Below are 18,505 nucleotides of genomic sequence, written 5' to 3' on the forward strand. Positions count from 1 at the left end.
TATGAGTATAGCTGGGGTAACTGCTGTTAAATTTCTAATGACTTTCTTAACTGGTATTGGGAATGTAATTTGGTACAACCTCTGTGAGGCTGGAAATTTGGCAACAGCTCTAAAAATGATAAACACATAAATACACTTTGATCCTTCAATTCTTCTTTCAGAGAAGTTATTCTACCCATTATTTTCACATGTGAAATGGCTCGGGTTAGTCACTACAGAATTATTTCAAGGAGCATAGTAACAAAGCAAAAATAATCTAATGTCTTGGTTTTAGGGCACTAGTTTAAAAAAACCCAAAACTATCATATATCTGTAGAATGGAATACTATGCAACTATCAAAATAAATGAGGATGATCTACTAATGCATCCTCATTTGGTGATATGGAAATATCACCAAGATATATTTCATGGAAATAAAGCAAAATCAACAAAATATACAAAATGTTTTCTATTTGTATTTTTTAAAGGGGAGTGGGAGTGCGCATGTGTGTGTATTTGCTTGCATATGCATAAAAATGTCTTGAAGAATTCACAACAAACTAATAACATTAGTTCCTGCAGAGAAGAAAAGTAAATGACTAAGAAACAGAGGTAGAAAGGAATTTTCACAGTATACTCTTAATCCTTAAGTTTTCTGAACATGATGCCAAACATGTCATCTAACATGTTTTCCCATGAACATGTTAAAGTGATTGTGGTAAACACATTCTTCTACCATAGTTTACATAATCATACCCCAAAATTTACTTATTTAGGGTTTTTGTTCAAGTTATACATCTTTTTGAATCAAGTTTTATCCATATTTGAGATTATTTCTTTACTACCGGTTCCCAGAAATCGCAGAGTAAAAAGAACAAACTCTTCAAAATGGTCTTCAAATAAGTCACAGCAATGGAGACTGCCGCCAGCAATGCATCAATGTAGCTGTTTCACCAGCTCACCAGTATTATAAATATTATTATTTTTCACCGATCAAATTAACTCTTTAATTTTAACTTTAATTCTACAGGTTCATTCTTAGTTTCATTATATAACAAGACACACTTCCATGGGAAATACAATTGTCTCAGCGAAATGTCAGTTGCACCCAAAACTGGAAAAGGATTACCTGAAATGCTATGAGATAGCACAACGCAGCCAGCTCAGAGAGAGCTCGCCATTGCACATCACTATGCTGACCCATCTTCAAAAGCAGAGAGCCAGCATGCATGTAAAAATGTCCTTTCATCTCTAAGAAAGTAGCTGAGAGTTCATCATTTCCACCCATACGAGATTTCACAGACTGAAGAGCACTATCAAAACTGTAATATTAAAATATTAAACAGGTATTAAATTTGTTGCATTGCGAATTTATTTCAACCTTTATCATTCACCTTTGGACTCCTAATAATCCATATTCTTCTCTATTTTATAAATTATGAATCGCCTAGTACTTATTTTTATTCCACACACTTTCTATACGTCAAGCTTAATCTCTAGAATGACATCTTTTTCTACGTTAGTTCTAGTCCTCCAATCATAGAAAATATACGAATCAAATAAGATGACTGATTATAGTGTACGTTTCATAATATACAAGAAAAGAAAACTGGGAAACTAAAATATTTTCTACTTTCTCAATAATATGGTTTCATTATTTAATTCAAAGTTGGAATTTCTCAAATAAGATATGCCTTATTCAAATTATAAGTAAATAACTTATAAGATATTTAGGTTGTCAATATCACAATTGCTCTTCTTACTATACAGATAACTACAGTGTTAAATAATTGTATTTATCACTATTATTTGTAATCTATAGACTAATTAGTGCTTCTAAATCCTAATGGTCCTCAGAATCTTTATTTTGTATGAAAAACAAATGCAAACACTTAATACAAATGTGAAACATAATTTTAAAGTAGATTATAATAAAAAATCTGAGCAACAGGTGAGTTCCAGGGACCTCTGCAGGCTCTTTCAAGACCTTTCAGGAGATCTATTAAGTTAAAATTACTTTTATAGTACTAGTAAGAAATTATGTCATTGTCACCCTCATTTTCTCACATGACCAAAAATTTTTGAGTATATAAGCCATATAAAAGAAAACATCCTAAATATTTTCTAAAATAATCTAAAAGTTCAAGTTAGTTTTTCTGGACACTACCCTTACCCTACCACCTTAGGACACTAAGTACTTCTTCAAGCAAACGACCTACCTCACTATACCCCAGTAGAAAGAGTCTTTCCATATGCCAGATGGGGAATAAGAATTACTTTCCAAATAAATGAATAGTCTAAACCAGAAATTGGCAAACTTTATAAAGGGTCACATACTAATTTGGCTTTGCAGACATATAACCTCTGTCACAACTGCTCAACTCCACCACTGCAATGTATTAGTAGCTATTAGATAACATATAACAGAGACATAGCTGTGTTCCAATGAACCTTTAATTACAAAATCAGGCAAGGAGACATATTTGTCCCATAAGCTCTAGTCAACCCCTACTTTTCTAAACTAACATTGTTATGCAAATCCAAGTGATGTTTTTGTTCAATGGCATGTTTTAACAAAGATTTAATGGTCCTCAAAATCAAAATTTAAGACAACAGAAAAATCACACATTTTATTTTAGTTATCTTGTTTCTAAGCTAAAACAGATATCTGAAATACTAGTGATGGTAACTGCTAATACTAGAACTTTTAACAAATGATATTTATTCCCTGATTTTCACTCAAGATTATATTTTATGAAATAAAATATGGAATAGTGGTTAGAACATTAATTTTCAGGCTTGACTCTTTATTAAGCATGTCAAAACTGGAGATTAACTATAGAATAATTTAATCAAGCCTGAACAATTATATAGTTCTCTAAAAATCAGTCTCTAAAAAACAATTATAATAGCCACACAAAAGAAGTTAAGATTTGTTCCAAGTGGTTTATCATATTAACTATTACCCCTGGGTACATTAAAGAAACAATAATGCAATAAAGATGTTTAGACCAATAAAATGAATTATCACAAAAAAGAAAATCTCTAATTTACACCAAAGTACTCCTTAAATCAATATACCTTGCCAATAATTCTCTGCTTTCTTGCATATCTCTAGTGGAGAGCGTAAGAAGCATAAGGTTAGCATAGGCCAGAAGTAAGTCTTTACTGGTTGCTTGCCAGTTACTTTCATCAGACTCAGAGTGCTGTAAAGATTCCAGATATTCCTATTTTGAAGAAAGAACACTAAGTCACAAAACGTTGGCAAGTGTTACAAAACTGGTTGGTTTATGCCTACAAATTCCTTTGCTCTTTCCTGTTTTTATAATACCATATTTCCATCAGCCTATAAAAATACCAAATACATATATAAACTTCTCTGCCTATAAAATACCAAATACATATATAAACTTCTCTCTCCAATCTATCCATTATGAATTGAAATCATCCCAGTAAAAATTTCATTTCACAGTTGCTATACATAAATGAAAGAAATTTAAGTTTTGGGGGACAAAAGCCACTGTTTAAATACAAAGGGATGTATGGTAATTGCTTATATAGAAGTGAAGAGATTCAACAGTTTTTACCTACCTTAAGGGTCTGTACAACACAAGAATTCCATTCTAAACTTGAACGCAAAGCTATGTTTCTCTCTGCCTCATGGCAGTGGGCCACAGCATCCTTCAATCTTTTATTTGAACAATACAGCTCTACTAGTCGAATGTTCACATACACATCATCAGGTCTTGCATAAAGTTCTGACTGAATCAAGTCAAAAAGTTTATTCCATCCATCTTCACCTTTACAATCTAAAAGCTGTTCCTATTATCAAAAAGAAAAAAATCATTAATTTAGAAAAACATCTGTACAATTTTAAATATATCACAGTTCCTATGAGCACCACTCCACTGTGTTTGGTGACAGTAAATTACCACAAGAAATGTTATCCTACATACTTCATTAGCCCCTTCAGGGAGTTGAAGTTAAACCCCAAGAAATGTGTGTGGAGAGAAATACCTGATATTTTATATATATATATTAACAGTGGTTGTCCATATCACCTTATCCTCAAACTGCTCTGGATCTTCCTAACTCTGACTCAATCCCCTACCCACTATGTTCCTACACTGGAGCTCCTACTATTCTCTTATCTTCTCAGTGCCTTTACCCTCTGGCCTTAAGTAAATGGAGTATAACTTGAGATAGTTCCCATCATGTCTCTGCCATGGTAACTTTTTCTCTGCTAGCCTACATACAAGGAGAGGAAGTAGGGTTTGGGAGTGAGTAGGTCTTCAAATCATATCTCCCCACCACACCTGTTTATTATCCTGTTCTCTAAAGCAGCGCCCCTCCCTGAACCCCGGGGCCACAGCGCCCCTCCCTGAACCCCTGGTACTGGTCTGTGGTCTATTAGAAACCAGACCATACAGCAAGAGGTGAGTGGCAGGCAAGCAAGCCTGAAGCTTCATCTGTATTTGCAGCTCCACCTCGGGTCATCAGGCATTAGATTCTCATAGGAGAACCAGTCCATGGTGCCAAAAAGGTTGGGGATTGCTGCTTTAAAGGACATGCAATCCAGCTACTTTATCCATTCCTCCTCAGTAGAGGAGGAATAAAACACTCTTCTTTTATCCTTAACTGTCACTGGTATTACCAGCTGAAAGATGCACAAGATATACAAAGTGCATGGCTATTCCGTTCTTTAATTACCTTTCTCTATTAGTGGTGTTCTACACTCCAGCCTCAGCCATCCATTTGGCTTTGACACAAGTCTTCAAAATACATATCTTGATCATACCACTCACCACTCAGACCACCATACCCCTCTAATCCTTGCAGTTCACTGGGGGCTCACATACCGCACTGCCACATATATTTGCATCTATCATGCAAAAAGCTTTGTTCAATACACTGACATCACTGTTTCTAATTTTCCATAAAACACTCTGCTCTCTCTCTCTTCCCCTCTCCCCCCTTCCTTTTTTCTGTCAAGCTAAAATGGCATAATCCCTAATATTCATAATTACTACTTGCTTACACATTCTCTTAATTCCATCTATCTTTCCTTATGAAAACTGTACCATCTGCTTTCTCTGTACCTATAACAATAACAGTTGCACATTTAGGGGTAGGGCATTCAGAAATCTGGGAAATTGCAAACAAGCTAACACGTTCACTTTCATAATCTCAAACTTCCGAACTGGTAATATCTAGGACAAAATCCTACTTTAAACTTCTAAGAGACTCACTTTCTCCATTCCCTGAAAAGGTCACTTCATATTCCTCCTCTTTCCTCAAATTTCCCAAACTTTCCTTCAACCCTTGCTTTCAACTTATAATTCATTCTTCACTAAGAAAACTGAAGCCATCATATATAAATTCCACTTTATCTTATTTACTTATACTCATCTCCCTGTTCACTTAACCTAGCAAAGAGCAAGGTCTCCATTAGAACTGTTTTCATTACCCTCTCTCCTTTACCAATGGCTCTCCTTCTGGATCATTTTCATAAACTTACATATGGCCTTTCTATATCTGTAAAAAGCCCTAGACTTTGAAAATATGTTTAAATGCTTTTCAAAACTGCTTTAACTTTTGAATGCTTTTCAAAACTGCTTTAACTTTTGCTTGAAAACCTCATTATCCCATAACGCAAACCTTTCCATTTTTAGATAACAGTTCTCTAAAAACTTCCTAACAACCCTACACTGTCATTCTATGGGTAATTTTCACCCAATGAAGCAAATTTCATATCGAATAGAGCTCAATTTAAATCTTGGCTCTACCATCTAGCTACAAAACTGTAACACGCCTAATTTATTAATCATTTCATAAGGGTAAAAGAGACAGCATTTGTAAAGCATAATAGTGCCTAATAAGACAGTATACACTGAAAAAGGTTTTGAAGAGAAAAATTTTGTTTTGCCATTCTTTTTTAGATATAAATAATTGACATAATACTGTATTAATTTAAGGTATACATATGATTTGATATATATATATTGCAAAATAATTTCCACAATAAGTTTAGTTAACAACCATCACCTCTCAGTTACAAATTGTTTGTTCTTGTGATGAGAACTTTTAAGATCTACTCTTAGCAACTTTCGATACAGTATTGTTACCAACAGTCAACACACTATATATTACATCCCCAGAACTTACTTATAACTGAAAGTCTGTACTTTTTGACCACCATCACCCATCATCCACTGACTCCCCACCTGCACACACACTGGTTGAATACGTTTGCCACTAAAAAAGTCTTTTAAACTACAAATATTAGAAATAGTTGTGTATTAAGCTTTCTCCAACTGCTTTATTATTTTGTACAGTTTTTTACCTTTAGTTTATAAATTGCAGGACTTCCTGGGAAAAGTTTAGCTGCTCTTTCAACCCAGTATTTTGCTCTTCCATCAGTAACATCATTTTTACAAAGCAATTCTGCAATTTTCAACACAAGATCTTTTTGTGTTGGGTTTAATTCCACTGAACGCTGATATCAGAAAAGAAATAATAAATTAGTAAGTCATAAAGTACATACACTCATATATAAACGTTAAAGACTCTATTCCTAAATGACAACATGTTATTTCAATGTTGTTAAAATGAAATTTAGTGTCTTGAATAATTTTTGAAGATGAATTAACTAAAAATTAATGCCAAGAAGAAAGAAATTACGTATAGAAAAGCATTTCTGATCATGTTACTGGACTTAAAATTTATAGGTTTTTATCTTCTTTTATAAGTACTAGCCTCTTAATGATAAATTATAGTGTATTTTGGGCCAAATAATTTAAAATCAGTTCCAAGCGGTGTCAACAGTACTGTGATACCAATGCTTGTTTTCATGATGTCCACTAAGTATATTTGAATTATTTATTATATAATAAGAACTCTGGCCATCATGTATTTGGCTGTGCAAAGCCTGAATTTTAATCTTATATAGTTTACCTTATAACATTCGACAGCTTTGTCTATGTTTTCCTCCACTTCATAAAGAAGACCAAGAAACCTGTGAGCTTTGGGATCCCTTTCTTGTACATTAATATATGTAGATATGTATCTGTTTAAAAATATGAACATAAAAACAAGCAATCCTTAAAAAATCACATTTAGAACAGTATTTAAAGGCTAACTAAGGAATACAACTTAAACCAAAGCAACCACTAATTTATAGTAATTCTAATTATTGCCTACCACTATTTAAACAAGAGTATGCAAATAATATGCAGATAACTCCAAAGTATCCATAGAAACAATGTATAATATTGCAACATACTAATTTTACCATTAAATGTTAGTTACCAAAGTTTTTTCCAGTGCTACCCACACATATGAATTGAATACATAAATTGCTTTTCTCTTCCTGATATTTTGGTAAAGTACTGAAGAATCTGCATACAAATCAGAAAGTGATTATAGTAAATATTTTTAAGTTACCATAATGCAAAAAATACTAAAGAGCAACAATTTCCCAAATAACTAAGAGAATGTATTTACCTTTTAAACAATAAAATAATATCTAACAGTACTGTACCCAGCTAAAACAAAGCAGAAAAAAATTACTAAATATACTACCAAATGCAAACAATTTTCATTTCTTAAATCAATTAACGACTAAAATTAAGTAAGCAACTTCTAGGCTTAGAAGTGTTATCATAAGAGAAACTGAACCACAGACCAACACTGGAGGAAAATGTGTCACATTAATAAAGAACCCCAATGCTGCTATTTAGATAATGTTGCCATCGTTTTCCTTGCTGGCATTTTCATCTTCCCATCAATGCCTTTAATAGCATGCTTCCCTCCTTATTTCCTGCTTTACGCTACTCCAAATCAGGAAATCAGAGCAATCAAACTTCTTGGCCCTATTAGCGTGACAAAGCCTCAAAGTGTCAACTAGGGAGTCAAAGTTCTTTTAGACAAACTATTCTCCTGCCCAAGAAATCACAGTTTAATTTTGCATTAATTGCTATTTTCCAGCTGATTAATGTACCAGATATCTAACCAGGAAGAAAGAAAGATATAAGCATGGTTGTCTTTTATTCTAACCCAGGACAACCTTTTTAAAAAAAGTGTTTTAAGCCAAACAATTTCTTGCCTTAGGCCAGTCCTTAACATCAGTCTTACTGATGTATCCCTTATTTCCAGAACTTACCTAGGAAGAACTGCTAAAAGACAATTTTTTAAATCCATTTCAAAGAAGAATATGAGGTCAAGGAATTGAGTTTAGAAAACTAAAGCATGTTTTAGAGTTTGGTACTTACTTCTTAGCAAGATCGTATTCTTTAGCTTCATAGTACAGCTTTGCAAAATAAAATCCTTTCATTGACTTCTGAAAAACATTAAAAATTCTTTATTTTTCGTATTTTGAATTTTGCAAAATTTTCACAAGAACTAAAATCTGTCCTAATGAAGTTAACACCAATATTTTTTGTTCATTTAAAAAGTAAAAGAAATTGCCTGTAGAAATTCATCAATGTTCTAAAAGCCATGATTTCATGTTTTATAATTCTCATAATAAAACATAAATTTAAGAACAGTAAGATAAGACATTAGAAATTAAGAATTTCTATCAACAAAAACCTTAGAAATCATGTTGTGCTACTCCCTCATTTTATAGATAAGCAAAAAGACACCTGCTTTTCTAGGGGAGAGGTGTACCAGAAACCTTTCTTCTACCATATGAAAGCCTCTATGGCGAAGAATGAGCAAGTACTTCAGACCTATTAAAGCACTGAGGATTCCAATTCCCTCATCCAGGTACTATTTTCTCTCTACAGATAAGTATTTTGTACTTATGGAATTAAAAATGCAGAAATAAAAATTAGAACAGTAATAAACAAAGCCCAACTCCTCGCTCTTTTATTTACATAAGCTCCAAGTTCAGAATGCTGGGACACAATCAGATAATGTTATATACAAGGGACAGGAATACACAGCCATCAAACATCTTATTTTTGAAAACTATATAAGGACACAGGAAAAAAAAAATCAATATATTAAGTGAAAAATATCAGTCTATGAAGCAGTATATCTTCGTTTATTTATTTTATTTGTAAAAAATGCATATTCAGGATTTGTTCATTGTGCCAGGCACTTTCTGGGCACTGGAAAATCAGCAGTAAGTAAACAAAAAGCTTCTATCTTTACGAAGCCTGCATTTTAAGAGAGGCAACAAATAGTATGGGAGCAGAATAGAGCACCATTTTACAGTCTTTCATCAATTATTTGCATTCACATTTTAAAAAGCTAAAGTCAGTATTCATCTCACAAATCACAGATATCCTACCACTGGGCCTGTTTAGTTGGCACTCTTCTTTCTTAGTTAGTAATGGTGGTGGGGAGCAAACAAGGACATTTTAGATTTTATAAAATAAGAGACAGACAGAGCTATCAGGAAAGGTCTCATTAAGGGGTATTTGATCAGAAATCTGAATAAAGTGAAGTGTTTCTCCTAGGAAACATAAAAGTCCTTAATGTGCTACGTGCCTAAAAACATGCAAATAAAAAGACAGTAAAGGAAGACTACGAACAACTCAATGCCCACAAATTTGATAACCTAGGTGAAATGAACCAATTCCTCAAACAATCTACCAAAACTCACACAAGAAGAAACAGATGACCTACACAGGCCTGTATTAAAGAAAGTGCATCAATAATTAATAACCTCTCAAAACAGAAAGCACCAGGACTAGGCCTAGATGGGTTCACTGGTGAATTCCGCTAAACATTTAAGTAAGAAATTATATCAATTCTCTACAATCTTTCAGAGGATAAAAACAAAGGGATTACCTACTTATTCCTTCTGAGGCTAGTATTACCTTAACACCAAAACCAGACAAAGATTTTACAGTAAAAGGGAATTACAGAACAACATCACTCATAAACACAGATACAAAAATCCTCAACAAAATCCTCAAACTAAACCAAGCAATATACAAATAGAATTATATACTATGAACAAGGGGCATTTATCCCAGGTATGCAAGGCTGGTTTAGCATTCAAAAAATCAATTAATGTAATCCATCACATCAACAAGGGGAATAAAAAACATGATCCTATTAATACATGTAGAAAAGAATTTGACAAAATTCAACAACCATTCAGGATAAAAACTCTCAGTAAACTTGGAATAAAGGGAAACATCGTACACTTGATGAAGAGTACTTACAAAAAGACCAATAGCTAACATCATAATGGTAAGAAACTCAGTTTTCTCACTAAGATTAGGAATGAGCCAAGAATGTTCCCTCTCATCACTCCGTTATACCACCATACTAGAATTCCTAACTAATACATAAGACTAGAAAAAGAAATAAAAAGTATTCAGAATGGGAAGGAAAAAATAAAACTGTCTCTGTTTGCAGATGACATGACTATGAAGAAAATCTGAAAGAACTGATCAAAAAATTCCTGGAAATAATAAGCAATTATAGCAAGTTTGCAAGATACAAGGTTAATATAAAAAAAGTCAATCACTTTTCTATCTATCAGCAATGAACAAGTGAAACACAAAACTATAAAACTCCTTGTAGATAACACAGAGAAAATCTAGATGACTATGGGTTTAGCTATGACCTTTTAGAAAAAATACTAATGGCACGATCCATGAAAGAACTGATAAGCTGTTAAGTCATTAAAATTAAAAATTTTCTGTTCTGCAAAAGACACTGCCAAGAGAATGAAGACAAGCCACACACTAGAATATATTTGCAAAGGCACGTCTGAGAAAGGTTACCCAAAATACACAAGTAACTCTTAAAAATCAAAAATAACAACCCAATTAAAAAAATGGGTCAAAGACCTGAAGAGACACAACACCACACAAACAGCAAATAAGCATACAAAAAGACCCTCCACATCAATCTGTTTAATTGTAAATTAAAACGAGATACCAATATATTCCTATTAAAATAGCCGAAATCCAGAACACTTACACTACCAAGTGCTGGTGAGGATGTGGTTACTACAGGAACTCTCATTCACTACTGGTGGGAATACAGAATGGTGCAGCTACTTTGGAAGACTGGCAGTTCCTTACAATACTAAAAATGATCCATCAATAGTGCTCCTTGGTATTTACCCAGAAGAGCTGAGAACTTCACACAAAAACCTGAACACAAATGTTTGTAAACAAAACTCTGAAGCAACCAAGATATACCTCTCAGTAGGTGAGTGGATAAACTGTGTACAGAGGTCCCCAAACCCCTGGTACCATCCGTGGCCTGTTAGGAACTGAGTCACACAGAAGGAGGTGAGTGGTGGGCAAGTGAGTGAAGCTTTATCTATATTTGCAACCACTCCCCAGCACCAGCATCACCGCCTCAGCTCTACCCCAGATTATCAAGCATTAGATTCTCACAGGAGCACTGACCTGTCCCTGGTGCTAAAAAGGTTGGGGACCGTTCCTGTGGTACATCCAGACAATGGAATGTTATTCAGCACTTAAAACAAATGAGTTATCAATCCATAAAAAAAACATGGAGAAAACTTAAATGCATATCACTAAATAAAAGCCAATCTGAAAAGATTACATACCATAGGATTCCAATTCCAATTTTATATCATTCTGGAAAAGATGAAACTATGGACATAGTAAAAAGATTAGTGGTTGCCAGGTTCTGGGGCGAAGGATGAATGACTAGGCAGAGCACAAAGGATTTTCAAGGCAGTAAAACTATTCCACATGACCTAATAGCAAATATGTCTGTATACATTTGATAAAACCCAAGGACTACACAATATCAAGGTAAACCCTTAGGCAAACTATAGACTTTAGGTGGTAATTCTGTATATGTGTAGGTTCAAAAATTTTAACAAGTGTACCACTCTGTGAGGGAGGCCATACATATGTGGAAAGAGACAGTCTGTGAGAAATCTCTGTACCTTCTACACAATTTTGCTATGAACCCAAAACTGCACTAAAAAATAATCTAATAGAAAAAATATTTTTAACTCTAACGCTTAACAAAGTAGAGTTTTTAAACTAACTCTCAACAAAGTACCTCAGCAAAATGAATTCAACAGTATATTAGAAGTATTATATACCATGACTAACTGAGATTTATCCCAGAAATGCAATAGTGGTTCAATATAAGAAAATAAAGCAAGTGATTTGTTACATTACAGAACAAAGGGAAAAATCACATGATCATCTCAACTGCCATGAAAGAAAAAACACTTGAGAAAATCCAACATCCATTTATGATTAAACTCTCAGAAAACTAAAAATTCAAGGAATCTCCCAGAAAACTAAGAATATCTTCAATATAAGAAAAGCCATAAATGAAAAACGCACAGCTAACATCATACTCAGTGGTGAAATTCTACTGAAGGCTTTCACCACTTCTACTCAACATTGTATTGGAAGCTCTACTCAGAGTAATTAGACAAGAAAAAATAAAAAGCATCTAAATTTGAAAGAGTAAAACTATCTCTATTCATAGATGATATGATCCTATATATAGGAAATCCCAAAGAATCCATAAAAAAAACTACTAGAGCTTAAAAAACTAATTCAGCAACATTGCAGAGTACAAGATCAACACACACAGCTGTACTGCTATAAACCAGCAATGAACAATTAGAAAAAATTAAGAAAGCAATTCCATTTACAATAACATTTAAAATAAAATACCTGTGAATAAATATAACCAAGAAGGTGAAATATCTGTATACTGAAAATATAAACACTGCTGAAAGAAATTAAAAATCTAAATAAATGAAAAGGTGTGTTCATGGATAAAATGATCTAATACTGTCAAGATGTCAACACTATCCAAAACAATTGAGATTTAATGCAATGTCAATGAAAATTCCAACAACCTTTTATTGCAGAACCGAAAGCCAATCCTCAAATTCATATGGAATTGCAAAAAACTTCCAATAGACAAACACTCTTAAAAATAAGAACAAAGCTAGAGGACTCAGCCACTTCCAAATTTCAAAACTTACTAAGCTACAGCAATCAAAACAGTGTGATACTGACATTAAGACAAATAGATCAATAGAAAAGAATTGAAAGTTAGAAATAGACCCATAAGTCTATGGCCAACTGATTTTTGACAAGGGTTCCCAGTCCATTCAGCGAGGAAAAAAACAGTCTCTTCAACAGATGGAGATGGTACAACTGAATTTCAAATACAAAATAATGAAACTGGACCCCTTCCACACAACATATACAATAATTAAATCAAAAATGAGTCAAAAACTAAAATATAAGAACTAAAAAAAACCATAAAACTCTTAGAAGAAAAACACAGGAATAAATGACCTTGGATTTGATAATGTACTTAGATATGACACAAAAAGTACAAGAAACCAAAGGAAAAAAACAGGTAAAATGAAATTCATCTAAATTAAAATCTATTGTGCATCAACTGACATAAAGAAGGTAAAGACAACCTATGAAAAGAGAAAAAATACTTGGAAATCATATCCAAAATGTATAAAGAATTTCTGTAACTCAACAACAACAAAATATTCAATTAGAAACCCAGGCAAAAAACTCGAGAAGACATTTCTCAAAAAGATATGCAAAAGGCCAATAAACCAGGAAAAGATGCTATTATTTGTAATAAGGAAAATGCAAATCGAAACCACCATGAGAAACCACTTCACACCTATTAGAATGGGTACATTAAAAAAGAAGAAAGAAAATAACAAGTCTTAGCAAAAATGCAGAGAAACTGGAACCATCTTATTACATTGCTGGTAGAAAGGTAAAATGGTAGAGCCCTTGTGTGAAACAGTTTGGTGATTCCTCAAACGCTAAACAAAGAATATGACCCAGTAACTGCACACCTGGATATATATCCAAAAGAACTAAAAGCAAAGTTCTCAGATATCTGTATACACATGTTCACAGCAGCATTACTCCCAATAGCCAAAAGGTGGAAACAATCCAAATGCCCTTCAACAGATTAATGGATAATTATTATTCAGCCACAAAAAGGAATGAAGTTCTGATACTTGCTGTAACATGGATGAATCTTTAAACCGTGCTAAATGAAATAAGCCAGAAACAAAAGGAAGAATACTGTATGCTCCCATTTAAGTGAAATAGCTAAAATAGGGAAATTCAGAGAAAAAGGAAGTAGATGTAACCAGGGGCTAGTGAGGAGAGGAATCTGAGACTTATTTGCTCAATGATTACAAAGTTTCTGTGAGGTGATGAAAAGTCTTGGAAATATAGCTGACCCTTGAAAAACGCAAGGGGTGGGGATGCTGACCCTCACCCAGTCAAAAATCCACATGTAACTTTGGACTCCCCAAAAACTTAACTACGTAGTGATGATGGTTGAACAACATTACAAACATAATTAATACAATTGAATTGTACACTTTAAAATGGTTAAAATGGCAAATTCTTATATATATTTTATCACAATCTAAAACACCAATAATGTAATATACCCAAACTCACTAAACTGTACCTTTTATGTGAGTGAACTGAATGTATGGTATGGAATTATCTCAATAAAGCTGTTAAAAACATACTCTAATTTTATGTCAAAATAGTGACATACACTCATATTCCAAGTCATCTTAGTATGACAGTATTAACACTACATCCTCCTTAACATGGTATATTTTAAAACTAAAAAGCTACAAGCAATCTTCAACTTCATTAAGTATTCTGAACACTTTCCAAAACAGGTTAAAAAAATCAGGAATAATTTTAAAAAGCAAAGAAAAGAATATACCAGACTTGGGTGCACAGAGCCTCCGTCCCCCTCCCAGCCCCATGAATTCATAAATTTAAAAGATATGAAGATTATGACAATAATACATAAGAGTCAAGATGGCACTAAAAGGAAGAGCTCCTCCCCTTTTAAAATAGATTCCCACAAGGCACAATGTCAACACATAATAGAAAAATCGACTCCATTACCTATTTTGCTTCCAACTATCTGATTAAAGAGGACTATCTTAAGATAAACAAGTGATTAAAAATGAATATATAGAACCATATAATTTGTCTCCAATCTGCTCATTACAGCCCAGGGTGGTAAGAGCCTTGTGTAAGGATACATAGGTAGACAGGAGCAAAGGCAATGCTATACAGCAGTGCAATCCATGATTCAGTCAGTGTGTTTCTTTCCATGACACCTTATGCCCTGTAAGCAAATGCGTGAATTTACCTAAGCTAAATATTAAGAATTGATGTGAGGCTAAAAAGAGACATTCAGACCTTGAAAGATATCACAACTGACTCCCCCCTCTCCCGCATCCCCCGCAAAAAGCTTAAGTAAATGGGTTTATTCTCCAAACTGTGGAGTACTGACAAGGGTGAGGGCAGAGTTATAGAGGAAGATAAGCCAAGTCTAGATACCGAATGGTGAATTCTCCAATCTCCTTCCCCCAGAAGGTAAGGTTAAGGAAATCTCTTTTTAAAAAAATTTAGAACAGACAGATGACACAAATAAGAGAAAAAAATGTAGAGGATCGAATCTGAACCAACTTTCAGTTCATAAGAACATGAGAAAGATGACAAGGAAAAAAAACAAAAAAATAAAACAGATTTGGGGGGTGGGGGAGACAGGAAGAAATGCTCAAAGAAACAACAAAAGAAAAGTCCCAGAACTGAAGGAAATGAGTTTGTCAATTGAAACCTACAAGCTATCAAGAAAAAGAATCACATCAGATTTCTTACTAACAGTATAAATGACCAGAAAATTAAGCAATGTTCTCAAAATAATGGAAACAATTATTTCGAACCTAGAAATTGATAACCAAACTATCAAGATGCTTTTCAGACATGTGTTAAAAAAAAATCCCTACACACTCCTTTTCAAAGCAAACTGGAGACTGTGCTATGCCAAAACAGTGGAAGTACGTCAAGAAGACGTCAGTTACAAGAAACAAAGTCTGACACAGAAAAATGAAGGGAATGCTCAAAATGATTAAGGAAAGTCCCAGAAGCATAGCTGTGTAGCATAGAAACAGAAACCACTCCAGGTTGGAGCAGTAAGATAAGAGTGCTCCAGAAGGAAGACTCTCTTAAAAATATTTTTTAACCTGAAATTAATAATTATGTGACCTGTTTGATCACACTTGAGAATTTAATTCGAATTTGGGTAAAGAATTAGTAATACAGCATAGAAAACTAAACAAACCAACAAATAAAGCAATTATTAACTCCAGGAAAATAAAACTACACAATGAAGGTGACTCAGATGCTAAAATATTTACTTTATCATAATTACATAAATACTAAATATTCATTTAACTAAAAATTACAGTAACAACTGGAAGATCAAGATGGGGGAATAAAAACATCTGTGGATGGAGGTCTGGAGGAAAAACGTAGAAAGTCAGTAGAAAGTGTCTAAAATTGGAGAAAGGAGATCAAGAAATAAAAGTATACATGTACGTTATTCAGAAACATGAAGTTTAGATGTAAACAGCAAAACAAATAACTAAGAGCTGTCAAATTGCCTCTGAGAAGTAGCAATTAGGAGTGTGGAATGGGAAGCCATCTAGTCAGATATCTAGGAAAACTAAACAGAAGCCATCTAGAAAAAATAAAAATTAAAGAAACACAAGTGATATTTCCAACAAGAGAAAAAGCAGGTGTGTAGGAGTGGAGACATGGCAAAACAAAAGAGATGAACAAATAGAAGCAAAGGAAAATATAAGAATATGGACCTATAACGGCACTCCAGAACTTGGACCTCCTAGAAACCCATCGTCAGTTCATATATGGCCAATATATGCCAAACTGGGAGCCAAGTAAATACTAATTTCTTTCTACTCTTCACTGGGGCTGTCTGCTGCCTTCATCATCTCCCTTCCAAGCTATTCAAAGCACTGTTTTGTCATTTTACTTATACCTAAGTTTACTAAATATCCTCACAAGTTCCAAAGTTACTTATTTGCTAATCAATACTCCACTGAAATCCTGAAGTTCTAAAGTAAATCATTTCTCCTTGTTTGAAGCAAAACATCTAACTAAAATAATATTTTTAAATGTAAAAGAGAAATGGCCATAATAACCAATCCTTAAAATGTTGCCCCAACCCTCTTTAATTGATGGAAAAGTTAGGTAGGTCAAAGAACATTCTAATTCTGTCTAGACCAGTGGTTTTAATCTTTTGAGAGCTAAGGGCCCCAATAATAATCTCATGAAAACTCTAAACTTGCTTTAAAAAAAAGTCATCAATTTCAGGGGGGTACAGAAACCCCTAATAAGGTTCCATTTTAGACTTGGACACCACATCTGAATTCATGACTAAGCCAGTAGTTTGAAACTGCAGCCTGTATGTACCTATTCCTCTCCTCTGGAGAAATAGTCTGTAACCTACTCCACGATTCCTAATAGAAACTAAATCAGACCCACTACCAAAATCCTGCTGAGCCACCTACTGATCTTAGACAAGTATCTTTAATCTCTCAGGTGTCACTATCACAGGATTTTGGGGGCACAAAATAAGATACCATATGCCTAAGAATATTAAAAAAAAGAAACAATTATGTTGCTGATTGTCCTTGAGTTTGAGTTTTTTTCCCCATAAATTATCCTTTTTTTAAAAAAAATTAGAATTCACACTCATATTAGTGTCAGGTGTACAACATACTGGTTATGGGATTTTTGTTTTGTTTTGTTTTTTTTAATTTCCTCATACATCTTTATACTCACAGGCCCTTGCCCAGGACAGGTCAGAATAACTGTCTTTTTAATATCAACACCTATTTAGTGCTTACTATGTGCCAAACAGTACCTTAAATGTTTAACATGGATCATTCGTACATACTCCTATCGATACTATAACTCCATCTTATTGATGAAATAAATTTAACTTGTCTCAAATTCCACAGCTTATAAACGGCAGAGATGTGATTCAACCACAAGCAAAATGATTCAAGACCCTACGCACATCCACTTTTTCCTCACCCTTCCCGCCCACTTCAGTTCTGTTAAATACAAAATATACCTAGTACATTTCTTAAGAGAAAAAATGCTCCAAGAGCATGTGGTTAAAAAGGTTAAAAATTTTAAGCCACGGTAACAACACCCTGTAAGAAATTTATAATTTCCAAGATTACGTTTAAAAAAAAAAAGGGGGGGCAAGTAAGTTTCGAAAGAGTGCTAGGAGTCGGGGAGTGGAGTGTTGAGATTTAAGGGAAGAACCAGCCTCAAAACAGGGGGACTTCCGGTGTCATTTGCGCGGACTGTCAGACAGCTGCATATGTGGCTGCCCTTGCTCCGGGTCCCCTGGACGCCTACGTTAGACACCCATCACAGTAGTAAAAGCCCTCCCTGAAGCTGTGTCAGTACCCGCTGGGTTCCACCAACCTAGGCCCAGCCTAGAGGGCGCCGCCGGCGCCGCGGTGGGTAACTGTCCGGGAGACGAAAAGAATCCAGCCGGATATGGCAGGCGCCCAAGCCCCGGAGACGAGGCCGCGCGGGTGAGCCCGAGGAACCCCAGAACAGGATGGGGCCGCGGGAGAGGACAGTCGGGAGCGGGCCAGAGGAAGAGGAAGCGCTGGCGCCAACGGCCGCCCGCCGCGGTCTC

At 34.5% G+C, this 18,505-nt stretch overlaps 1 protein-coding gene across 1 annotated transcript in view; it reads right to left on the reverse strand.

Moving 5' to 3' along the window:
* LOC102896535 (E3 SUMO-protein ligase RanBP2) overlaps nt 1–18,505 on the reverse strand; it is a 54,847-nt gene that overhangs the window by 35,746 nt on the left and 596 nt on the right. Inside the window, 6 exon segments of the mRNA XM_025048493.1 lie at nt 1,110–1,302; nt 3,062–3,207; nt 3,572–3,802; nt 6,324–6,476; nt 6,935–7,046; nt 8,251–8,318. Coding sequence (XP_024904261.1) covers nt 1,110–1,302; nt 3,062–3,207; nt 3,572–3,802; nt 6,324–6,476; nt 6,935–7,046; nt 8,251–8,318 — 903 coding nt within the window.

Source organism: Pteropus alecto, unplaced genomic scaffold, assembly GCF_000325575.1.
Source record: "Pteropus alecto unplaced genomic scaffold, ASM32557v1 scaffold55, whole genome shotgun sequence".
Taxonomy (NCBI): Eukaryota; Metazoa; Chordata; class Mammalia; order Chiroptera; family Pteropodidae; genus Pteropus; species Pteropus alecto.